Raw genomic sequence first — 26,748 nt, 5'->3', positions numbered from 1 at the left:
GTGTGTGTGTGTAGCTGTAGTGCGATTGGTTGTAGTTAGACTATGTAAATACTACACATGACCTCATCCATCCCCTCAATGACATGACTTCAGAACGCCTTGAAGAGATTGTAGGCACTCTTTTGTCACGCTTCATCCTACATCTTCCCTATCACCCCACTAATACCTTTTTGGCTTTCTACTGAGAATTTGTAGGGGCTGTTTTTTGTTGCACAAGCACTACCTTCCTTTGAACCCCTAGTGGAATAGTTTTTGCGGAGCAATCCTTTGGGAAACACTCTTTATGCACTTTGACTACTACGAGTCTTGGCCACTACACAGACATTGGCTATCTCAAGCAAACAATCACACCACAATCCTCTAGGCTGACCTAAAACGAATCAATCTTCAAGGACATTGAAGTTGATTATGGAACGTCAACCTAAGGCTTTGATACTTAAGTTTGAGTTGTGTGAATTCGCATAAGCCCAATCAATATTCAGTTTATTCTCAACCCTGTAGAAGTCTCAGAGAAGAAAGGAGAATCCTTCCATTCCCTGAAAAAAGAAGCCCTCCTAGCTGAGGCTGCACGGGAGTCTCCCTACATACTCATCCAAACGGCCATCAAAGTATGTACGGTGTCTGTCCAGATACTAGCCAAAGTGTGCGAGGGATGAACCTGAGTACCCTCCATAGCCTCTGTGCATCCGGCTCTCCAGATATGCCAGGATGCTATGCTCGCTAAAATCTCCCAAGAAGTATCCACAGAGGCATGTACATCTGTAAAAGGAAGGTGTGGTACCACATCCAACGAACAAGACTCAATCTAATGACGTCGAACCAAAATGGCTCGAGAGGAGTCAAGTCTCTCATAAAATACCTAAGGCCCTATAAGAGAAAGCCAAGCCACAAAGCCCCATGTCATAAAGAATGGGGAGTGGACAAAAAGACTGAAAATCCTGGCTACCCCCATCCAAATCATCCTCGCCTGTCTGCAATCCCATAAACAATGCTGAGTAGTCTCCGAAGTAGAGAGGCAACGAGGGCAAGTAGGGTCGGCTCCAAACCTAGATCTCCAAAGGTTCACTGCAATCCCACCATGGATAGAAAGCCAAAAGAATAGAGTGATCTTTCTATTCCTGTGGGATTTCCAGAGTCTCCTCCAGAAGCACCTCTGCAGATCCGCAGTGATATCAAATGTCTCCCAATGAGGAACTCTGGAAGGTCTCCAACCTCTACTACTGGACTGAAATCTCCTGGCATTACTGACCGTGTAACAAAAGAAGGGGATGCTCTTCTCTCGATGTCCTTCGTCAATCCACTCCCACTCTCTAGGGTCCCACTGCAAATACATAATGGGAACTCCCCCGTAGAGCCAAAGCCTCCAAGACCCGGTGGAGAGTAGCCGGGGGTCTGGGTCGACGAACCACTCTGAATCTGATCTCTACATCAAAAGACCTACAACCTTGATAGGCTGAAAAGCAGACTCAAGCAAGATGTCCTTTGTGGATTTGAGCAATCTGCCACCATCCTGCACAGTAAAAACTAAAGCATCCTCCTATGCATCTCGAAAGGCCAAAACCTGAAGCGGAACACCGCCTCTCGTAAAAGTACCTGCCCAAGTGGAGCAAGTGAGTGGCATATCATCTGTGTCTACCCACTCCTCTGGAAGGGCTGCCTCAATCTGCAAGATCCTCCCTACACTCCCTCTGAGATGTCCTGTCAACTGAGACTTGGTCTCCTCTAGAAGCTTGCGGAAAGCTTTCCAAGACCCCAAAGATGATGCAGGTCCCCTCTCCCACCTGGACCACTGCATGTAGAGTGAGGCACCAAGTGTTCTGCCATGATCATCTAAAATACTGTCATTCCACATGATAGGTTGCCTATCAATCTCTTCACGAGAGGAAGGAGGAATCCTCCGAAGAGTGCTCCTGAAACTGGCCCATGCTTTCAGAATGGCAACCATGAGAGGGGACGAAGGTGATCTGAGGTGTGTTGTGGTGAAGATCCACCTAATACTGCTCATCCAGTCTCCTCATGAAGAAGGTGTGCACCTCTGTATGTTGCTAATAAGAAAGGCCTTCCGCGGTTCCTGCCCTGGCATAAGTCCCCGCACCACCATCTTGCATAGTAGAGCTTTGCACTGTAAATCTGGATCAATAATATTGAGACTCCCTTCCTGTGTAGGGAGGATGAGGGTCTCCCAAGCCACCCTGGCTAAGGTATCTGCTGTGCCATCAAGCCTACTCCAAAGAAAATTTCTGATCGGGTCTCCTGAGCTGAGTGATGCAGTCCCTAGAATAGCACCAGCAAGAACAAATAAACCATGCCGTGGCCAAGAGAACTTGGTTAACCACCACAACTCTAGAGGCAAGATCCAGCTTGGCTGAGCTCCAAAAAAGAAGCTTCCTCCTGATGCTCTCCAACACGGGAGCAAACTGCTGCGTGGAGAAATATCCAAGCTGACCTGGCAGCCCAAATACCTGTTAGGCACACCCCTTTGAACCCAAGTGAATCCTATGTCAAGCCCCCAAACTGGAGTGTCCTCATCACTGATCCAAAAACCATTGGATTTATACCAATTTATCTGCGCCCCCGCCGCCAAGCAAAATAAATCCAATGCTGTCTTGAAAAAAGTGAGTGTCTGTGGAGTGGCATCCAAGTAAACTGCTGTGTCATCTGCCAACTCACTGTCAAGTAACTCCTCTTCCCTTATAATGGGAAGTCTCAACCCAAAGATGTCAGCTTGAGATCTAACATAGATACTCATAGCTTTGGCCACGAACAAAAAAAGGAAAGGAGCACGGGGGCATCCCTAACGGACTGATCTGGAAATCTCAAATCTCTCATCCCGTACCCCACCAATAAGTACCCGGCTGTGGGCTGATAGGAGAAAACACCTCTGATCCAAGCATCAGTAAAGCCAAAATGTAGAAGGGTGCCCTCCAGAAAACCCCAATCTACTCTGTCATAAGCTTTCTTAAAATCCAAAAGTAGAATGGCTAGATTCTGGCCGCTCTGCATGGCCCACTCTGAGGCTTCCCAGAAAGAGAAAATGTTATAAAAAATGCTTCTACCATGCACAAATCCCGTCTGAGTGTCATGAATAAGATCTGGGAGAAGGGGCTGCAATCGGAGGCTAATTGCCTTGGCCAGAATTTTGTAACAAGTCCCTAGAAGTGTGATAGGCCTCCATTGGGACACTACATTTCTGCAACCTCCTTTCGGAATAAGGTGGATGAGACCTTCTGTAAGTGACCCGAGCATATCACCAGAGTCCCAAATACCCTGCAGGGCTGAAGTAATGTAGTCTCCAATCATATCCTAGAATGCAATGAAAAAAGAGGGGGTAAGGCCATCCGAACTTGGGCACTTGCCCTTGTGAAGGGCTGAAAGTGCAGTCCTGAACTCTGTGTTGGTACAAACTCCTCATCATCCATGAAAGTCGCCGAATCAGCCAGTGTCGCAAAAGAGTTCCTGAGAAGCAAGTCTGGCCGAGGAGTGCGAAGAAGACCTGCACTCGTGGAGGAAGGAGGAGAAGGACCTGCCAGGCCTCTATCAGCAGATCTGAAGCTAAGAGCTAAGGAGGCCTGTGGTTGGGCTGAAGAAGGATCTGTAGTCTTCATCTGTGCAAACACTCCCTCAGCTGTGGCATGAACAATCTGAGGGGGAGAAGCATTGGTAGCCCCCTCGTGATCAGAAATGGAAATGATTGGGGCTGGTGCATCTGAAGTCCTCTCCTGATGTGGAACTGTAGTATCTGGGGCTGCAACAGTATCCCCCTCTGGAGTCTGGATGGCATCTATCTGAATTGGATCAAGGGTCTCCTCCGGAGATAAAGGAGCCACTCTGACCGCTCTCCAACGTGGTATTGGGAGGGCTGCAGGCTTTGGGCGCCCTGCTGTCCCTGGTGGTCCTGGGGTGCGCGAAGCAGGGCACCCTGCTCCTCCTAGATGTCCTAGAGTGCGTGGTACAAGCCGTAGGGGAGGTGCAGACGGGGTAGTACGTGAAGGAGCCGCAGCAGAAGACCTCTTGGGGAAAGTGCCCAAGGGTCCTGCAAATCCTGCACTGATCCTGTCTACCTGCAATCTCGATTCTCTATCAAAAGAGAGAGCCATCTGGACGCTGAATCATGATGTGGTCATCTGAGATGTTAGGGTCAGAGACAATGACCCTAACTCGAGGCACCCCGTCCGCTCTGACTGCCTCTGCCGAGGAAGAAGGCATGCCAGGAAGGGGGGGAATCTCAATGACCACTCCGAAAGTGGCTCCGATAGTAGCAAGAAGTCGATAGTAAACCTGAGGAAGACCAGGAAACCTGATGAATAGTGATGTGACCTGACTCTCCTCCTCGACCGGATCGAAGCATTCAATCACATAATTACCACATTAATGACCATAAATTTTAAATACATCATCATCATGATCAGTAACAAGAAATCACGCAAAGACGACACGGGGCGGCCCGAGCAGCGCCCACTCACTAGATTGGTTGCCCAATCCTAGAATATTTATACATTTTATTCCAAATACAAGGCCTACAACTTTATGAGACCCTAACTCTTCAGAGTTTGACTAAACAAAGGAGCTGAAAGAGAACATCTTGACGCTGCTGCTGCTCCCCGCTCCACGTTGCTCCCTTCCCCTCTCTACGCTTCAGCCCAGCCCTCTCCTCTCCCTCTCCCTCAGCCCTTCCCTTCCCTTCCCCTCCCTCTCCTCAGCCCTTCCCCTCCCCTCCCTCTCTGCCTACCCCCTCCCTCCCTCAGCCTGCCTACCTGCCCCCCTCCCCCGCCCTATAGCCCCCTCTTCCCACGCCCTCAGCCCGCCTCCCCTCGCCTTTCTTCCTCTCCCCCTTCTCCCTCGCCTCAGCCCACGTCCACTCACCTCTCTTCTTTCCGCCTTTCCGTCTTCCTACCCTCTCCCCCGCCCTTGCAACCTGCTTCTCCCCCCTTCCTGCCTATTTCCTCCTCTGACCCCTTCTCCTCCTCTCTCCTCTTCCTGCCCCTCTTTGCCTTTCTCCTTCCCATAGCTTTTCTAGGAATGGACGGAGCTTTCTTCTATTCGAGTCGGCCTTCTCACCTCGATTGGTGATGGATCCTCCCTCAACCAATCCTTCTCCGCCTCCACCGGCCACGAAAACTATCACATTCTCAAAAGATGAGTTGCAACAGCTCAAGAAGGATGTAGAGCTTGAATGCTCGACCACTTTGATCACGCGCATCTATGGGTCTCACCCTTCCAGGTCACAATCTAGAGACTGGATGCTTGTGGCGCTTCCCCCAGACCTCTCACCCCTCGATTTAAAGATGTTCGCCTTTTGGGACGAGGTTTTTTCTAGGTTGTATTTGACTCTCCATAGGATGCGAGCATCGTGCTCCCGGCCCCGTTTTCTATACCTGAGACAGAAGAAGATTTTCTTTGGTGCCTTCTCTCTAGGCTTTGACCCTATGGAGGAGGATAAGGAAGCTTTTCTTTGGTGCCTTCTCTCTAGGCTTTGACCCTATGGAGGTGCCTTTAGTACTAGAGGAGGTACTTGTATTTCAGTTTCAGATTCTTTTCTCCCCTTGGTTGTCAGACATGGTGTGATCTCACGCTCTAGAGCCCACTGGGTTCTTCTTTTGATTGGGGGTCACAAGGTTAAGACTCCTCAACCTTTACGCCCCTAATAACAGAGGGGATCGTGTATTATTTTGGAAGGAGTTGCTCTGTTAGGCCCCCATTGCAAATTCATGGATCATAGGAGGGGACTTCGACATGGTAGAGTTACCCTCATATGGAGCGGGCTAGATGGCACTGCAGACACTATTGCCAAAGTAGCTTGGGACACCTTGATGCTTCCCACACAAGAGGGGGTTCTAAATGTCACGAACCTGTTGGAGGATGCACATGTGTGGAAGAATGATGCATAAACTGAGAAGTATTGGCCCTCCAAATGGGGTGGAAGGAGTGCCCACGTGAGTGTACTTTTGCTACTGACCACCACTAGAATGCTCATGCAATCCACATACCACATATGAATGCATAATGCCCCATACACACACTCCATGCATACGAGAGGTCACAACCTCTCATGCCTCTTGGGATCCATCCCTTGGGCATACCCCATTATTCTACCCTTAGCCTATGACTCTTTATGTCTACCATTTATTAATGCACCCATGCATTCCTACCCATTCCTATCCTAGGACCTACATGTGTGAGTGCTCCATTTATATTAATCAATTATCATATCCAATACATTATCCATATGGCATTTAGCCATATAAACCTACCTAGCCTACCTTCTAATTATTACATTTGATCATGCTAGCCTAATACATTCTCGACTACAAAATCATTTCGTGACACTAAACATCATAAATCCACACTTGCAATGCAGGGCCTTGATTTGCAAGTTTGTGGTAAGAGGACTTATGCCTGGGGATGAGCCTTGGAAAAACTTCTTCATTCACGGTATTCAGGCTTGCAGCCCCTCCTCAAGGGGAGATTGGATGGACAGCACCAGATGGATCTTCACCTCAGCCCGCCTCAAGTCTCCATCCTCCCCGCTTACTGTTGCGTTTCTGAAGGCTTGGGCCAACTTCAAAAGTACCCTTCGGAGAGTTCCTCCCTCCTCTATTGAAGAGAATGACAGGCAACCGATTATGTGGAATGACAGTATACTTGATGAGCATGGTAGGCAGCTTCGTATGTCTCACTATATGCAGTGGTCCAAGTGGGAGCGAGGCCCTGCCACCTCCGTAGGTTCTTGATAAGCTTTCAAGAGGCTTCCAAAAGTTCGCCAACAGCAAACAATTAGTCACCTCAAAGGATGTGCAGGGAGGATACTTCAGATCGATGCAGCCGATCCCCTTGATTGGGTGGATACAAATGGCAGGCCCATTGTTTGCTCCGTGTGGATGGGGGCTTTCTCGAGGACAGGCATTCCTCTCCAGGTTATAGCTTTTTTGGAGCACATGAGGATGCCTTGGTTTTTTATGTACAGGCAGGTGGCAGGCTGGTTATTTCCTCAGAGGAAATTCTTTTGGGCTTGCCTTTTCAGCCTGTTAGGATCATAGGCTTTTTGGATCAGGGCAAGGACTCTACATGGCATATTGATCCGAGCCCACGTCTTTCTCTTTTGGGTTCTTGGAGGTTGTGGCTCTTTGGAGGAGTGCCGATAAAGTTTCTTCAGTGGGACCAAGAAAGTGGGAATGGATTGTTGCAGGGAACCAACAGAAAAGCTTTCCTTTTTTTGCTTACACGATCAGTAATGCTAGGAAGTTCCAGATCAATGTAGAGGTTGGAGACCTTCCAAGGCCCCTCATTGGGAGAGTTATCAGGTTTCTGCTGATTTGCAGAGGGTCTTCTGGCAGAGGTTTGGAAGATCCTGAAGAAATAGAAAGGTCACTCTATTTTTTTGGCTTTTTATTCATGGAGGGATTGTAGTGAACAAGTGGAGGTCTAGATTTGGGAAAGACCCCACTTGTCCTAGGTGCTCGTCTACTGATGAGTCGATTCATCATTGTATATGGGATTATAAGCATGCGAGAGCCATTTGGATGGGAATTGCCAGGGTCCTCAATACTTTTGCTCCTTCTCGTTTCTTGATGACATGGGGATCAGTGGCTTGGCTCTCCCTATCAGGGCCTTAGATCTTCTATTAGTGGCACGATGCTTCTTGGGCCATATCAATTCGACGTCACCTAGTCGAGACTTGCTCTCTTGAGAATGTGCCTATCTCCTGCTATAGACAAGCACATGTTGATGGGGATACAGCTTGGGATATACTGGCTAGCATCAATGCTTGGCATATTTGGAGGGCTAGATGCACAGAGGCCTTAGACGGATCTCAGGTCCATCCCTCGTACACCCTGGCCAGTATTTGGGCTGACACCGTTCACACACTGATGGCTAGTTGGGTGAGCATGCAAGGTTCTTCTCGGGCAGCCTCGGCTAGGAGGGTTGTATTCCTTAGAGAATGGAAGGGTTCCCCCTTTTTCTTAGAGACTACAGCACGGTTGAGGTGGCACTTTCAACCTCAACCTTGGTTTCTTTCTAGCTCATTCTGAGTTTTCTGTTCCCTATTTTAGGGGGGTTTCCTCAGGCACAGCATTATGTATTTCCGCTTTGAGCTTGCTCACGCGGGTTTTTTCATACTTAATAGAAGTCTTTTTCATGAAAAAAAAAAAAGAGGAGTTTGACTAATACAACTAAATATATAGAGACCTACCGAGTTTAACCCCTACAAACAAGAGCTGCATTGCTTGTAACCTTGGGGTCATGTTTCACCCGATGCATGATTTCAGTATGTTCATTGTGCAATCATTCTATTTAGATGTGCAAATCTATGGATTGTTAATATGCTAATTGTTCTCAGGACTTACATCTATGGTCAGTTCAAGCATTTCAATCTTTTAAGCAGAAGCCTACGGACCAGGTTCTAGCAACGGCATTAGATCAACGTTGCCTAAGTGCTTGTGAGGATGGCAATGTGTCTCCCATAATGATAGAGTAGGTAAACAGGCAAAACTTTCCCATCTTCCAAACAAAAGTTAGATGATAGAAGATATGACCCAGCGTATCTTGTGTGGAAAAACAATGGACTGCTCAAGAGAAGGCTAAATGCGAATTAAAAACTGGAAGAGCAACAACACCTATTGTTGAGGGCTTAGACATCATACCCATTTTCTAACACCACAAAGTAAAATTAGCAACGCCTAGAGCAAGTATTTGAAATTGGCATGAAATTTCAAAGGTGTTCTGTTCATCACGCAAAGGGAACCAGGAGAATGTATAGCAATGCTACTAAACAAGCTAACATTCAGCAATGGAAGTAATAAAGTGTGAAAAGCTCTGCAATTGCATGTGAGAGAGAACTAGGGAACTCCGAACAACTGAAGCTCCTGACATTTTTAACCGTGGATTTGAAGACTGGTATAATCGTCATGTTCTTTTTTTAGGAAACACCCAAATATTAAAATATGCAGCTCATTCCATGCATTTACGCATTGGGTGTAGGTGTTATTTTGAGGGTTCGGGCATTGTCAAGTTTAGTGACCTATTGTACTGACCTATTGTACTATACTAAAAAGGGTTCTGTTTTTGTTCGCTGTTCATGTGTTGAGAACCGAGGTTAATGTCTTTCTCGACAGTTTGACCTAAACCACTCACACATTGAGATTTTGTACGTATAAGGACGTGGATGAAGATGGATAGACCAAAAAATGTTGTGCTAAGAGGTGGTTCCTAAGGTCTCTTGGTAACACGCAATCTGTTATAGGATGCAATAGTAGGGTAAAAATTCCAAGATCTCTTAAACAAAGCCATGGGGATGGAGCAATCCTAACTCAGCTTTGAATGTCTCTTGGTGCTTGGAACCATCTCCAATGCCACCATGTCAGACTTGATTCACTGGCAACATGTAAAGAAAAATCTAAGCAGCTCATGCAAGAACTGAAAGAGAAAGGACTGAAGTAGAAATCCAAGGGAAATGCAGAAACCATCCTCCTTTGAGGCTCTAGTTAAACACTTTCTCATAGGAGAAGTAGGGGCCAAGGTACAGACACCCTATCCCATTCTACTGGCTGAGACTGGTACGATACCTCTCGAAAGGGAAGCATTGTGCCAATACATGTTCTACCTCAAGAAGCTTGAGAAGATGGATACAAGCAAGATGCCACGCAAAGCAATTGAGGCTACAATGATCACTAGATGGTACATGCAAGGGAGGGAATGGAGGGAGTTATGGGCATACAGGCTGCTGATATTCTAGAAGATATGGGGGGAATTAATCAGAAATTTGGTCACATAGATAACACAACAGAAAATACGGCAAGACACGGGGGCGAAAATGCAGTTCTACAAACAGGAAATTAACCTGCACCAGCTCCCATAAGTTAAGAGGTCGAAAGGGGCAGTTAGGCAAGACCTAAAATCCCAAGAGACACAAGAATCTGCAAAATCTGCCCCACAAGGGAGATAGAAAATAAGCAGCACATGCTCTTACAATGTCGAGCCTATACATACATCAAGGAAAAAAATAGCAGCACCTTTTACAATCTAAACACCCTCTTGGAACAACCAGCCAAACAGCTAGGAAGCTACCTAAAGGAAGTTTTTGGATGCCGCAACAAAGCCCTAGTCCTTGGGCTAGCACACCAGTTAACTAAGCAGATTATTGGATGTAGCAGACCCACCATTAGTTAATGGAGGTTTCCAATCCCATAGATCTTGAAGGTCTCTAATTGATGAGCCACAATCATATGACATCATATAGGAGAGTTATCATTGCAAGGTTTTCACGAAGACTACAATTCTTATGCATTTGCATGGACATTGGTAAGGCATCTTCTCTCTCTCTCTCTCTCTCTCTATCTATATATATATATATATATTACGTCATCCATAATCATGGAAGTCTGAGGATCGGTTATGGTGAGGCAAGAGACCGAGATTTGGCAAAATTTGAGCATCTCTTCTCTTCCTGCAACAAAAGCCCAACTAACTCATCGAACGAGAGTGGGGCTGCCCTGAGAACAATGGTCAATGAAGTGACGAATGTGCCATATGAGGGCGCTAAGCCATTGAGAGTGATAGAGACGAGCTTCTTGTCTTCTATTTCCTCATCAATACTTGCAAGCTGATCACGTAGATCAGTGATCCTGGCGATATGATCACTGATGGCCTGACCTTCCTGCATCTCGAGATCCTTGAGCTGATTTGTCAAGACAATGGCCCTTGCCTCATTCTTAACATGATACATGTTTGCCAATCTTTCCCATGCTGCCTTTGCATCCTTGCACGACTTGATAGTCGTCATAATGTGCCTCTTCACATTTGTGGCAATCAAAAACATCGCTTGGACACTGCGGCGGTCAAACTTCTTCTGCTCCTCTGTCGATGCTATGGGACTAGCAGGAGGGGCTGTGGCAGTCTGCTGTCTGTCTATAGTCTGACCCGAAGAAGCTATGCTGGATGTAGATGAGCCTACTGGCCTCACCTCATCCCTACTAACAATAGCTCACAAGCCCTTACCAACCAAGATGTTCTTAAGCATGAATGACCACAAGGCATAGTTTGGTCCATCCAGCTTGTCCCCCTCGGACAAACTGCCAAAACTGTTTGAAAGAGTCGACATGATGCAAAATGAGATACCCACAAGCTACAAATGTACCTGCAAAAAGAACTGCAAGTCCCAAAAGTGCAATTGGCTGCAAATGTGCCTGCAAATCCCAAACTAATAGTGGCTGCAAATGCAAAGTACGACTGGCTGCTCTGAAATGCCACTGACTGCACAATGCAATCACTGCAAAAATGGCATCAACCAATCATTGCACTTTGCTGTAATCTAAAGTGCAATCCCAAACTGAGAATGCACCACCCAAATCTGAAAGAGCGCACCCACGAGTGCTCAAATGCATCCAACGGAGCTCAAAAGCATCCACAACTGTAAAGTAACTACAAATGAGTATGGGCTGCAAAAACAGTCCCGAAGTGAAATACATAGCTCAAAACACTTATTGAAAGTGCACCTTGGCCCGAAACACCTGCAAAACAGTCCACTGACTGTGTGGGCAAGCTGGAGATGACAAAGGAGCTGAAGTGAGCTGTTAGGAGCTCAATGAAGCTGTCGGGAGTACTTCTGAACACAATACACGTGTAGAGAAGAGCCTGGAGAAATATGGAGACGCCTGGAGCTGCTAGAACACACCCAAGGGAGACTGGAGCTGAAAAAGGTCCAGTTCTGAGGAGAAACGCCCAAAAACAGTTGAAAACTGCTCGAATCGCCTTTTAACAAGTCGTACGGGCTCGAAATCAGGTTCTGACAAGTCGTACAGACTCGTGGCACTGTCGCGCAACTGTATGGACAGATCCGTACAGACTGTACGAACGGAAAAAAAAATTCGCTTGAAATGATGTGGGACATGCTTGTTTGCATGCAAGCAGCTCCGAAATTTCAAAAAACGTTGAAATCGGACCTCAAAAGGTCAAAAAACAGCCGCTGGACTGTTGGAGCTACCTCAAGCAAAAGTTGGAGAGCTGAATGTAAGAACCAGGAATGCGCACTGGAGCACCAAGCTTGCAGGATTCTAGAAGCAAGCATGGGAATGGGCTCTAAAGATGGAAGCGCTCTGATACCAAATGTAGGAACAAAGTGGAGACAGGTTGTGAACACAAGCGAGCAAGAGTGCACACATGTTTGCCAATCTTTCCCATGCTGCCTTTGCATCCTTGCACGACTTGATAGTTGTCATAATGTGCCTCTTCACATTTGTGGCAATCAAAAACATCGCTTGGACACTGCGGCGGTCAAACTTCTTCTGCTCCTCTGTCGATGCTATGGGACTAGCAGGAGGGGCTGTAGCAGTCTACTGTCTGTCTATAGTCTGTCTATAGTCTGACCCGAAGAAGCTGTGCTGGATGTAGATGAGCCTACTGGCCTCACCTCATCCCTACTAACAATAGCTCACAAGCCCTTACCAACCAAGATGTTCTTAAGCATGAATGACCACAAGGCATAGTTTGGTCCATCCGCTCCTGCGAGCTTCCCCCTCCCCTTCCGTACCTCTACCTCCCTTAGCCCCTCCTCCTCGCCTCGACCTCTCCCGCCCCTACCTCTCTGCCCTCACCTCCCCTCACCCGCCGCGGCCGCTGCGCCCTCCCTCGCAACCCCCGCCTCACCTCCGCCTCACCCCTGCCCTCCGACCGCACCCCCCCCCTCGCACCTCCGCTCACCCCCTCGCACCTCCGTCTCACCCCCCCCCTCACCGTTGCCTCTCCGCCCTCACCCCTCACACCCCACCTCACCCCCGCCTCGCTCCGCCCCCCCTCGCTACGCTCACCCCCTCGCCGCTCCGTCCCCTCTCCCCTCGCCCTTCCGCTCCACCCCGCCCCGCCACCACTCCGCTCACCCCCTGCCTCCCGTTTCGCCCCCTCACCCCTTGCCTTCCGCCCCCGCCCCCTCCCGCCTCTCCGCCCTTCCGCTCCACCCCCGCCTTCCCTTCCCGCCCTCCGCCCCCGCCCCCCCCGCCCCTTCGCTCCACCCCGCCCCTCCGTCCCACCCCTTCCCCCCGCCCCCCGTCCGTCCTCCCGCCCCACTCCGCCTCTCCCCCGCCTCCCCACCTCACCCGCTCTCCGCCCCCACTCCACCCCGCGCCACCTCCGCTTCCTGTCCTCCCATCCCGCTTCATCCGCCCTCCGCCCTCCATCCCTCCCGCCACACCCAGGCTCCACCCTCCCGCATCTCCCCCCCCCCCCTTTTTTGGATGGCAGCCTCTTCCTCATCGGAAGCCTCGCAGTTCGTCTTGGCGGTATGGCGGCTCCCTGCCCGGAACCGGAGGCCCAGACGAACCCTCCCTCTCCAGATGCCTACCGCGTCATCCTGACAGAGCAACAATCATCTCGGGTTCAGGAGGTTGCCAATGACTTTGCCCTTACCTCTGTTTATGGCAGAGTCATTGGACATTCCCCCTCCAGATCAGCCATCAGGGACTGGCTCCAGTCCACTCTCATGCTAGAGGACGGCCATATTGTGGAGGTGGCCCTTATGGGAAGGGGCGTCTTCTGGCTCAAACTCTCCAATGCGAAAGCTGCGAGCAACCTGATTGCTGGCTCCCCCACGTCAGTGGATGGAAAGATTATCATGATAGTCCCGTGGTACCGTGGATTCAGCGCAGCGGATTTTGATGCTCGGTTCCGTATACCTCGCCATCCAGTGACGCTAGTTTTTCCAGGTCTTGCTGCTGAGCTGCGGCCGATTGTCAGGGACCTGGGCTCCCACTTTGGCTGGGTTATGCACGATACTTTCGCCGATGCGGTGACTACAGCAGGAGCCCCCCGAGTCCGTGTGGCTGTGGCGGATCCTGCGACTCTCCCGGCAGTGATCGAGATCGTGACAGATGCCGGCAGCATCACCCAGAGCATGGTAGTCACCGGACAGCCAGGACAGTGTCTAAGGTGTCACGGCTTTGGGCACCTGGCGGCTGTTTGTCCACGCTTCGCCAGCTCTTCTCGGCCTCCCCCGCCCCCTCCCTCTCCACCCCCCCCCCCCTCCGGGCAGCCACGCCAGGAGGAGCAGAGGCAGTCGGAGTCCGGACCAGAGTTAGCTGGCGGTTGGACTGAGGTTAGAAGGAAAAGAGGAAAGAACAAGAAGATTTCTGATAATGGCAAGGAGGCAGAGGTTACCCAACCTGCAGCAGCACCTCAGAGACCCGACAGGCAGCCGCCCCAGGGACCTGGGAGAGCATCTTCTTCGACGGTAGCCCGCCCTCCACAGCCTCAGGTCCCCCTCTCTTCCTCTCCCCAGCCTCTTCCCATTCAGCCCCAGCCCATCCCCCAACTGCACCCCATATCTCCCGACCCGCAGCTTCAGCCCCCTCCTCGTCCTCCTCAATCTCCTCCCCCTCCTTCTCAGCCCCAGTTCCAGATGCATCCCCATCCCTCCCCCCCCCCCGCCTCTTTCAGCTCTCCCGCAGAGCTAGCTGCACCGACGGTTCCTCAGCCGAAGGCAGCCCCCGCTCCCCCTCCTCCTCCTCCTCCGCTAGTCGCCCCTAAGGAGTCTGAGTTGCCTATTCCCCAGCCTCCTCCCCCTCCCCTCCGTTGGCAGGACACCCTGAGTCTACACCACCACCGGAGCAGGCTTCTCTGTCCGCTAGCCCCTCAGTGGCAGACTCTGACGGGCCTCAGCTTCAGGAGAGAGAGCTCCCCCGCGACTTTTACAGATCTGGCCCCTGGGACTACTTGGATGTGGCCAACCTTGGGACCTTCCCTGCTTGCCTCGACATCAGTATCTTCCCGCTCCGCAAAGGGACGGATGGGAAGATAGCCGCCTTGGCCCCTAGGGATGGCCCTAGCTTTGCTTTCACGTTCCTTAGCGACGGCACCGAGACCTGGACAGACGACTCAGTCTGGGAGGCTCTCAGGGAGCAGACGCATGCTCAGGTTTGCTCCTGGATAGGCCCGTCCGGTGGGCAGCTTCTCGAGACTCAGTGGTCCGAGGGTGACGTGCGCCTGCGGTGGCGTTGCGCCGGCAAACGCTTCAGACTGATTGTGATCCTCAGGCCCCCCCTGTCTTGGCCCCTCCCCCAAGATGTCAGAGCCTGGACTCCTTAGAAACTCCGTGTCTTCTACGGGATGTCCACCTCAGAGATCTCGAGCTGGCTCGAGAAAGCTTTCCTTCATGGTACCAAAGGCCTCTCGCCTTTGCTGAAGGTGTTGAAGGACGGGCAGGACGACCCCGCTTCCCCCTCCAAACCTTCCCATAAGCGTCAGCGCCTCCACTCCGAAATGTCAGCTTCTTCTTTGGCTTCGACCGCGAGCAGACAGTTGTTCGCAGCCTCCCAGTCCTCACCATGAGCCTACACCTCGTATCCTGGAATGTGAACGGGTTTCACTCTTCTGGCACCCGTGGTCCTAGGAAGCTCATTTTGAGACAGGAACTTCAGCCAGCAGTGATTGGTCGTTTGGATGTACTTCTGCTCCAGGAGCACAAGCTTTCTGCGGCTCACTCCCGTAGATGCGGGAAGATTCTCCCTGGACGCTCTCACACTTAATGGGAGCCCTCGATCGGCGCACTGGGGAGGAGTGGTGGTGTCTGTACTTCCGTGGGCGAGCAGCTAGCCCAGGGAGTTTTCGGTCATGGCACGTTGATACCAGGCCGTGCCCTTTGGGTAGGCCTGGAACTGGAGGGCTCCATAGTTGGAATCCTCAACATTTATGCTCCCACAGATCTCCGTTGCAGAGCCACCTTCTGGAGGACACTTACAGGGATTCTCCCAGACATGGATTCCTGGATTGTTGGAGGTGACTTCAACAATCTGGAGACCTTGGAGGACCAGCAGGGCAGAGGACCGGAGTTTACAGGTATGTCTCAGGCAGAGCAGTCCGCTTGGGACTCTTTTATCTTTGCGACAGGAGGTAGGGACAGTTGGCGAGGCCCGTCCTTCCGGCGTTGGCACGGGAGCTTGGACTTCTCGTGGGGCTTCCGCAGGGAAGGAGGCAGACTCCTGGAGAGGCTGGATAGATTTTATGTTAGTGATTGGGCCATCAGCAGAGGCGGTCAGGCGGGTATAGTTCCAGGGACGACACTTTCCGACCATGCGCCTGTGCTCTTATCATTAGACTCGGCAGCTCAGGCCCTTCCCCCCCGCTCATGCCGGATTCCCGACTCCATTTTCTCGAGGGAGGACGTGCGCAGCAGTATATGCAGTCTTTGGGACAGAGACTGGGGCGAGTGCGTGGATCTGGTTGATTCGGTGGCGCAGGCTTTGCAGGAGTCCAGCCAGATCTGCCAGCTCGCAGCCCTATAGGTTCGACAGGAATGGTGGGGTAGAGAGAGAGCTCTTCGGAGGGACCTCGCCTCCATTCAGCGACTCCAGCAGGCATCCCTGGGCTCGGAGCAGCTTCGGATCCAGGCCCTTCGAGCCAAAGCCCTTCTTGAGGAGACACTCCAGCGTCGCTCAGAGTTTTCCTATCACGCCTCTCTCTCCTTCTGGGCTCGGAAGGGTGACCGGATGTGCAGGGAGTTCTTCAGGACGCATGGCCAGAGAGCTGCAGGTGATCAGCTTCGGAGTCTCAGGACAGCGGAGGGACACATCGTTACGGGAGAGGTCTTGGGGTTAGCCACCGACTTCTATAGGTCCCTTTTCTAGCAGGAGCCGCTTGCCCCTCGTACTCGACGTGCCCGTGAGGAGGTGTGGAGGCACATTCCATCCCTGGTCCAGCCTAGCATGCAGGCAACGTTGTTGGCACCGTTCACCACGGATGAGATGCTGGAGGCCTTGATGGCCATCGATGGGCAGAAATGCCGAGGTGAGGATGGGCTATCCCGGGCATTCTTCACCTCCTTCTGGGACCAAATCCATCAGCCCCTCCTAGCAGCTCTTCAGAGGATTTTCAGCAGCGGTTATATGCCAGAGAGCCTCTCCTCGGGACTGATTTGCCTCATCCCGAAGGGAGGAGATAGACAGGAGATCCGTCAGTGGCGCCCAATCACTCTCCTTACCACTGCCTACAAAATCCTCACCAAGATGATCAGTGCCAGAGTTCGGCCTCTACTCCCAGACCTCATTCATGACACTCAGACAGGCTTTGTCCAGGATCGCAGTATCCTGGATAATGTCTTCACCTTTTCAGAGGTGGCGGAGTGGGCTCAGCACAACGGATCACACCTTGCCATCCTACTTCTCGACTTTGAGAAGGCCTACGATCGAGTGGACTGGTCCTTTCTGGAGGGGACTCTCGAGCGGCTAGGTTTCCCAGCAGGTTGGATTCAGGGTATTTCAGCTTTGTACAGGACAGCTTCTAGCAGAGTCATCATTGGCGGCAGGATGGGTGAGCGTTTTAGCTTGGAGAGATCAGTGCGTCAGGGCTGCCCCCTTGCTCCTTACCTGTTTCTCTTCTTCGCCGAGGCTATGACTTACTACCTTTGGGCGAGGTCTACAGGGATCAGGGGTGTTCGCCTTCCACTCCGGGAGGACACGGAGCTCTTGGACTCGGAGTACGCGGATGACACAGCCCTGTATGTCCAGGACGATGAGATGATGCTGGAGAGGGTGAGGATGGCCCTGGAGGTCTTCTGGTGCGAAAATCAACTGGAACAAATCAGTTGGTTTTCTCACAGACCCCGGGGCGTGTTCTCAGTGGGGGAGGTTTTTGGGTTTCAGGTGGATCCCACGGGGACAGACAGCTAGATACCTTGGTTTTCAGGTCGGCCTGGACATCACGCCAGCTCAGCAGTTTCTCCCGGTGCTAGATTCCATCCGACGGAAGCTGGCTTTCTGGAGCACTGCTATGCTTTCCCTTGCAGGTCGTGCCCTGGTAGTCAACCAGGTCCTCCTAGCCAAGGATTGGTATGTGGCTTCCTGTTGGTGTTTCTCGAGATCCAGCGTGGCACAGCTTAGGAGGCTGGTTCGGAACTTCCTTTGGTCCGGGGAGGATGGCCTCAGAGATACCAGAGCCAGGGTTGCTTGGCAGACCGTCATTCTTCCGCAGGCTGAGGGTGGCCTGGGGGTCATGGATCCAGAGCTTCAGAGTCAGGCCTTGTTAGGCAAGCTAGTCATCCGCGGTTTGACCCCGGGGGGGCAGACGTGGAAGATGCTACTTCAGCAGGGGGTCGGTTCTTGTGTCCCGCGCCGAGGTGGAGAGTGGCTCCCGTCCCTCAGGTGGATCTTCACTTCCGCCCCGCTCACTCAGCCCCGCTCCCCACTCGTTCGTAGCCTCCTCATGGTTTGGAGTCGGCTCCGCCTCAGTCTCATTCAGTCCCCTCCTAGCTGTCAGGAGGAGATCGATCGCCAGTCGCTTATCTGGAATGATCAGGTCAGAGATGCCGAGGGCCTTCAGTTGGGGGAGAGATCACATATCAGGTGGGATGGCTGGATGAGGGGGCCAGCCCGGTCCCTTCGAGTTTGGAGGGACACGTACAAACATTTGGAGACGGCTGATCTCGCAGACGCAGCTGGAGGTGCACGTGGAGCCCAGGCGAGACGCACGGAGATCGACGGCGTGATCCCAGCTGATTGGTTGGTTCCACCTGAGCTTCAGATCCTCATGCCTGGAGACGACCATTGGCTGGGACAGTTCACCCCCCGTGGCATCCCACTGGTGGTCGCAGGACGTATGGACGACTCCTCTATTTCCTTCTTCGCGGTTATGGGGGATGGACGACTCAGGAGAGAGGATGCGCTCATCGACCCCCTACTCCCATGGCAGAGGGTTCGGGTCATAGGCCTTTTGGGGAAGGTCTAGCGTACCGATCCTAGCATTGAGCAGGATCAGATGCAGCTTTGGCGACTCTGGCTCTGGGAGGGGCGGGCCTTGTCAGAGCTTGATTGGGACCCAGGAGAGTGGAGATGGCCCGAGATTGTGACAGGACAGGGGCCGACCTCCTTCTTTGCCTACAACACGACTTTAGGCAGGCGAGTTCTTGGGAGGATGCAGAGCCACCCCCCCACCCAGCGGCCCAGTTGGTATGCATAGGGTATTTCCAGGTTCTTTTTGCAGGCCTTCTGGAAGGCCTTGTGGGAGAGCTGGCGGCCGCGGAAGATCTCCTACTTCCTGTGGCTTCTTGCCCACAAAGGTCTTCCAGTGGGGAGCTGGTTGCGGCAGATAGGCCAGGACGGACGCTATCAGATCTGCCATGAGGATGAGGAGTCACCAAAACACTGCCTGTGGAGCTGCACTCGCGCCCAGGAAGTGTGGAGGTGGACTTTCGGGATTCTTACTCGCGTAGCACCGAAGCTAGGTTTGATCACTTGGGGTGCGTTCTGTTGGTGCAACACCGCACCTGGTCTTCATCACTTATTCGAGGCATGCCAGCAGGACCCCCCTTTCCTTATCACACAGGGGACGTGGAGGCCGCTCGAGGGTATTCCGCAGCACCTAGCATAGGCTGATACAGGAGTTCAGGAGAGGCAGCCAGTCTGGGAGATTATTAGCAGCATCGCAGGGTGGCACATTTGGACCGCGTTGCGCGTAGATCCTTGGTGGCACCTCCTTATCGACTGCCCAAATCATGACTGATATTTGGAGCGAGATTATTCATACCCTCAGAGGCCAGTGGGACCAGATTCAGGGAGATTCCCGGGCCGGTCGGGAGAAGCGGAGACGCTTCCTCCGGGCTTGGGACACATAGGGCCTCTTCTTCGAGCAGACTTCGCAGGGCCTTCGGTGGCGCTACTCACCACCCCGATGGCTGTTCATTCACACTCGCCTTATCCCTCCGTGAGAGAGAGATTTACTTTTTGTTACCTTTTAGGGCTGTGTCCGATTTGTGAACGCAGCCCGTCAGCTACAAGCTGACCTTTTGTATCTTGCTCTCGAAGTAATATAATTAGCACTATTTTTTTTGGCAAAATAGTTTGGTCCATCCAGCTTGTCACCCTCGGACAAACTGCCAAAACTGTTTGAAAGAGTCGACATGATGCAAAATGAGATACCCACAAGCTACAAATGTACCTGCAAAAAGAACTGCAAGTCCCAAAAGTGCAATTGGCTGCAAATGTGCCTGCAAATCCCAAACTAATAGTGGCTGCAAATGCAAAGTACGACTGGCTGCTCTGAAATGCCACTGACTGCACAATGCAATCACTGCAAAAATGGCATCAACCAATCATTGCACTTTGCTGTAATCTAAAGTGCAATCCCAAACTGAGAATGCACCACCCAAATCTGAAAGAGCGCACCCACGAGTGCTCAAATGCATCCAACGGAGCTCAAAAGCATCCACAACTGTAAAGTAACTGCAAATGAGTATGGGCTGCAAAAAAAGTCCCGAAGCGAAACACATAGCTCAAAACACTTATTGAAAGTGCACCTTGGCCCGAAACACCTGCATAACAGTCCACTGACTGTGTGGGCAAGCTGGAGATGACAAAGGAGCTGAAGTGAGCTGTTAGGAGCTCAATGAAGCTGTCGGGAGTACTTCTGAACACAATACACGTGTAGAGAAGAGCCTGGAGAAATATGGAGACACCTGGAGCTGCTAGAACACACCCAAGGGAGACTGGAGCTGAAAAAGGTCCAGTTCTGAGCAGAAACGCCCAAAAACAGTCGAAAACTGCTCGAATCGCCTTTTAAGAAGTCGTACGGGCTCGAAATCAGGTTCTGACAAGTCGTACAGACTCGCGGCACTGTCGCGCAATTGTATGGACAGATCCGTACAGACTGTACGAACGGAAAAAAAAAAATCGCTTGAAATGATGTGGGACATGCTTGTTTGCATGCAAGCGGCTCCGAAATTTCAAAAAACGTGGAAATCGGACCTCAAAAGGTCAAAAAACAGCCGCTGGACTGTTGGAGCTACCTCAAGCAAAAGTTGGAGAGCTGAATGTAAGAACCAGGAATGCGCACTGGAGCACCAAGCTTGCAGGAGTCTAGAAGCAAGCGTGGGAATGGGCTCGTGGGAATGGGCTCTAAAGATGGAAGCGCTCTGATACCAAATGTAGGAACAAAGTGGAGACAGGTTGTGAACACAAGTGAGCAAGAGTGCACACACAAGAAAGCTCCAATAGAAATGTTCAAATGAAACAATACAAGTACTTGGTATATATAGTACCTAAGTACTACTGGTCAACCATAGGGTTGACTTTATGCCTACACACCATATCTTTGTAATCTCTTACAATGAGTGTGTTAACACATGGTGTGCTTGCAATAGGTGTGATTGAGTGAATCTAGGTGTGTGGTGTGTGATTGAGAGAATCATGGAACTGATTGAGAGATTTGTGGATCTAGATGCTCTACTGAGCTCACATGTGATGTCACTACTGGATGTAACTGGAGCCTATATATTATGCCATTCGAGGCCGGTACCACTACCTCTTCTGCGACGGATTCAGCCCCCTCCCACACATGCTGCAGTTCCTGGATCAGCGATGCCTAGCCGCTTTCTTACATGAGATGACTCGCCACCGAGATACCTCTCCGAGCATGGCGACACGAGAGCAGCACACACAACGTGAGGACACCCAGCGGCCTATCACTGATTTCTTCCAGTCACAGGATACCTCGCCTCAGTCTAGCCGACGACGCGGACGTGAGCGAGAGCCAGAGCCACGACAGCTGCGCCAGCGGACAGACTCACACATCCGGGTCCATGACATCTCGTCTCTGCTCTCTGCCCGCCCCACCAGGGTTACCGTTGCCCTCATCCACAGGGCCACCCGCCGCCCCCAACGACCGAGCTCGACTAGGCCGCGTGACGTCAGAGGCCAATCATCTATCGCAGGGTTTGGACTCCCATTTGACGGCCTCTCTATGATTGGTCTCTGACGATCACCACCTGCACATATATACTGTATCTCCCCCCTCTGTCCCATTTTTGGTGCCCCCCCCTCTTTTTTGTATCATCTGGAGGTAGACACATATTTTTTGTATCAGGACTAGACACACCGTCCTTCATAACCTCTTTTTTGTAGAAACGGTTGGCTGGCCCGTTTTAAGACCGCCACCGTTATGCTCATTGTATCAGTTATCTTTAGTCTCATAGACCTTCACGGTCTCCCGAAGACTTTAATAAACTTTCTTTCTTTCTTGAATAAACTCTCTCTTTTGCCTCACTTGCTGAATCCTTTTTGCAACTCCAACATGTGGTATAAGAGCATTGGTTCACTCTCCTTGAGACCTCCTTCAGTGCCATGTCATCATCTTCTTCACCATGAAGGTTTTTGAAGCTTTTCTTCTCCTTCTTCCCACGAAATTTCCAACTTGTTCTCCTTCATCTTTGAACCATTGCACCTGCCCTTTCAGCTGTAGTTTCCCCTAGTTAGGGCGCACTTCCAACTGGGAGGAATTGAAGAAATAAGGCGTCTACACCTCGTGCTGCTCCTCACTCCATTCTGCGCCATTTCTTCAAATTGAGCCTGCTGGAGTCACCATTGCTCAAATGCTCTGAGCTATTACTGGGCGACCTCCTTAGGAAGCTGCTGATGAATTTTCAAGGCCAATGGTCCACTATCTGTGGCGTATTGACAGAAAAACCAGTCGGGATTGAAGCTCTTGACTATGGCGACCTGACGCATTTCTTTACCCAAGCTTGGCTGTAGGTCTTCTCTATCAATAGACCTTTTATTGCGCACCAAATTCACTCAAAGAGCTGCTCTCTACCACCTCAATTTTGGCCTCCAAGATCTCTATATGAAGCTTGAGCATTTTTGGCAGTTTTGACTAAGTTTGACTATATGTGTTGACTGAATCTCAGTCAAACTGTTCTTTGACTGTCAGCATTGGAAGGTTGAATGCATTTTTCACCTTTTATGTTGAGGATTGAGGTTATGATACTTTGAAGTGGATTTCAAGTCATACTATCTTGTTGACTAGTTGACTAGTTGACTGGTGTGAATTGACAATGACAAGAGCTTACATGAAGGAAGAATATATCATGACTTGCATGATGATTTCCAATGGATTGATTGGAACAAAGGTTTCAACTACAACCATTATGATTCTTATTTTGAAGATGCCTTAGTTATGGTTTCAGTATCTTTCATGATGTATGAAATGTACTTGCATTTGGTTGACTATACCTTGCCATACAATCATGACCACCTCTTGTACAAGAGCAGACACTGCCCTTGCATGACAAGTGGTAAGACCCTCTTCAGTCCATATGATTCACAAAATGTTTTTAAGACTTGGACACTCAAAGAAGGTGAAGGACTACAAGGATCTTGTATTGCAGAATATGGACAAGATACATTAAAGTGTGTGGAGAAGGACAAAGAGCAAAGGAGTTACAAGATTGGCTACACCAAGAACCTCTCCAATGACAATGAATCTCACACTATGGTAGCTTGGAAGAGAATGAGGAAAATGACAAGATATGCCATCAAAGGGGGGTATTTCCCCACATCTTCAAATTAGGAATGTTTATGTGTGTGTGGTTAATAAGGGTTCTCTGCCTTGGGCTGTCCCCCTCAAATGATTGTTAGTCTTATGTGTTACCTTGTTGGATCTAAGGGTATTCCCATGCATAGTCATTGTCTCTCTCCCAATTGTAAACCAACAAACCAAAGTCAGAGTGAGATCATGTTGGGATGAGGATGCCCAAATGAGTCTTCTGCTGATGCAACTAGAGTGAGTACCAGGTTGTGGATCATGTGTGTTGCCACTAGAGGTGGGCAAGCCATGAAGTTTCCCATGGACTATTGATCCTTGCTCCATCAAGGGTGTGCCGGAATGTGCATCTGGAATAGTTTATGTTTGTATGTATGATTTAGCCCACCTTTGGTCCTCATGATTTAATCAGGATGCATGGAAAAATCAAGGGACAAAGGGTAAGAGTGATGGTCGATGATGGTGCAACACATAGTTTCTTGAACTACTCATTAGTTAAGAAATTAAAATTGCCTGAGAGTCCAAGTGCCCATAAATATGTGGTCTCTTTGGCAAAGGGCAGTGATAAAAAGGTCTGGGACACCATGATACATGGTGTAGAGGTGGATATTCAAGGCTATCGGGATGCCTTGGATTTTCAAATCATGCATCTTGATCAAACAGATGTAGTGCTTGGTCAAGAATGGTTGTATAATCTTGGACATAGCTTACAGTCTTGGACATAGTCTTGGTTGTATAGTTTGAAAAAGATGGTAGAGTCTTCCAGATTCAAGGAGAACATGATGTGCCCAACTCTCCTCTTATTTGTTCGATGGAATTGGAACAACTACTACACCAAGAAGAATGTGAGGTATATCTCTATGAACTTACTTTTATTGGTGATTTTATGTCTTTTGCATCAGAAAGAAGTAATCTTGTTTTTATAATGTTAAAAAGTATAAATCTTCTTTCAATGATTTAATGCTTGAATTTAAAGATGTTTTTCCGTCTGATTTACCTGATGTTTTACTCCTTAAGAGAGAAGTAGATCATAAAATAGATTCGATTCTTGGATCTACCCCTGTTTGCAAAACCCCATATAGGCTTAGTGAAACAGAGGAGCGTGAGGTCGAAAGACAATTAACGGAATACCTTAGGAAGGGCCAAATTCAACCAAGTAGCTCACCTTGGTCTGCACCGAAAGATTTCAATGCGTGTGAAATCAGGGAAATAGTGATGCAGAAAATGATATAGAATATATGGCAAGACCCGTGTACAAAAAATGCAATACTACAATCAGGAAATCAACTCAATGAACAGCTATGGAATGCAGAAATACCTCGGGGAAGACATATCAATATTAAAAGACATTTAATCTGCAAAATCAGAACTAGTTCACATGATCTCGAGGTGGAGAGGGGTAGGTGGGCAAGACCCCCAGAGAGGAAAGGACCTGTAAAATATGCTCCACGGGATTGAGGCAAAAAATGTGCAGCATGTACTCCTAAGATGTACAGCTTAGGCTCACATCTAAGAAAGATATGAGGGCAGCAGAGACAATTTGAAAAATCTGTTGGTGCAGCCAGCCAAAAAGCTAGGAAGCTACTTACTAGGTCTAACGCACAAACTAGCCCAACAAGTACTCAATACATAAAGTTTGTAATATTTTCTTTCAGTGGTTGTAAGGGATCACTATTAGGTGATAGTGATCCCCAGTCCCATAGACTTTGAAGGGTCTCATGCGGCCTTTAATACAATCATATCATATCATATCATCTCTCTCTCTCTCTCTCTCTCTCTATATATATATATATATATATATAGTGTAATGGTACTCATCATTGAAAGATGGATCATTCTTTATTTTATATATGTGTGTGTGTGTGGAAAATGTGCACAGTTTCACACCCTACAATATTTGATAGTGTTGACAGCCGCCACACCTGAGCTAGTAATGCCTAACATGACTTAGAAAAGGAGTTCCCCTCTGTCCTATTGTTTGTTTCTGTTTTCCTGGTGTCTCACTGGCATTACAATGGAGATCCCCTCATTAAAAGCTGCTAACCGCAGGAGAAATTCAGACAATATCAGTGTAATCAATAAAAGAAACTCCTATTCCAAAGCTTACATTGTTAAGGAAAACCAAAACACGTGGAAATCAACCCCATCCACCGATTAAACACATTAATGTACAAAATTCATAGTCGTGTAAGAACAGTGGCGCGGGTATGAGAAGTCCTTACATCAACAAACATAGGATGGTAAATGACTTGGGCTTTGTTCTGAAGGACGGCCACAGTTGCATCCTCAATGCCTGGCAGACGCTTCACAGCTTTTTCTATTGAGCCAGCACATGCCGCACATTTCATTCCTGAAACTTTGAAGGTTATCTTGCATACTTCTGCAGCATCTGCAACATCTGATGTAGGATACCGGGGCATTGACGGATAATGTGGGGCTTGAAGAAGTGTCAATCTACTAGGAGAGCCCTTGCTGGAGTTGACCCTCCCAATTGCCATATCAATAATGTGGCCAGCCATATTGTCTGGTTCAGACTTGGCACTGGAGACAAAGATCCAAAAACACGTCAAATCTCCATTCCTTTCCCTGCACAACTGCCTACGAAAGAAAGGTAATTCAAAGTTTGAGCAAGAAAATTAACTTACATGTTATCAAATGGGTTGCAACTGGCTTGGTTCTACTAGATCCTATTTTTAGCTCTGCCAAAAGGAAAATGTATTATTTTTAATTTTCACAGAAACAGGAGACATAGCTTATGAATTTTACAAACAGCCCATTAGTTAGCGTTCTCATAGAAAAGGACAAGAACACCAAATAGGCCAAAACTATTACCAGACCACAAGCGACCTCAAAATATAAAGTGAGGCAGCACAACCGCCAGTTTTCTCAGCAATTGACGAAATCGATGAAAAATCAGCGTTTATTTTGAAAACTGGTTGGTGAGGGTTTCCAACAACTAAGTATAAAGGCTTGTGGGAACCACCACATGGCTTATTGTGGGCAGAAGCAATGTAGAGATCGAGAAAGCAAACAATTTCTCAAGCAAAGCCTTTACCCTTAGCATAGGTAAGGGAAATATTTTATTTCGCTGAGATTAAGGACTTTAGAAAGGATCGAGTGTCAGTGAGAAAACTCATGGTAGCATGAGTGACCGCCGATACTGATTTTCCAAAAACCAAAAAAGGGGTAAAATATATCACTGATCAAGTTCCAAGTCCTAACTAGGCACTTAACTTTTTAGAGGTAGTGCTAAAGCAGACCCGCTTTTACACATTTGGTGAAAGTGAGGCCAGGGACCTCCGAATACAGTTAGCCTGAAAACACTACAAAACAACAATCGAGTCTGATTTCCCAGCTTTACCGAGTAGAGGGTTATACTTCTACAAATTCAGAACGATTTATCTATGGATCGCATGCTATTGTGAAAACGTTATGCTTCTGCTGGGCATCTTTACG

At 49.5% G+C, this 26,748-nt stretch overlaps 1 protein-coding gene across 1 annotated transcript in view; it reads right to left on the bottom strand.

Moving 5' to 3' along the window:
• Positions 1 to 25,947, bottom strand: part of LOC147904264 (putative copper-transporting ATPase HMA5) — a 39,461-nt gene extending 13,514 nt beyond the window's left edge. Inside the window, exons 1-2 of the mRNA XM_087393812.1 lie at positions 25,938 to 25,947; positions 25,515 to 25,833 (exon numbers count right to left, since the gene is read on the bottom strand). Of these exons, the coding sequence (XP_087249938.1) occupies positions 25,515 to 25,811 (297 nt within the window). The 5' untranslated portion in view covers positions 25,812 to 25,833; positions 25,938 to 25,947. The remainder of the gene's footprint in view (positions 1 to 25,514; positions 25,834 to 25,937) is intronic.
• Positions 25,948 to 26,748: the final 801 nt, after the last annotated feature.

This window comes from Dipteris shenzhenensis, chromosome 2 (genome assembly GCF_047967505.1).
Source record: "Dipteris shenzhenensis isolate YYH24624 ecotype China chromosome 2, Dip_SZ_1.0, whole genome shotgun sequence".
Classification (NCBI taxonomy): domain Eukaryota; kingdom Viridiplantae; phylum Streptophyta; class Polypodiopsida; order Gleicheniales; family Dipteridaceae; genus Dipteris; species Dipteris shenzhenensis.
This window is presented reverse-complemented; position numbering and strand designations above follow the sequence as displayed.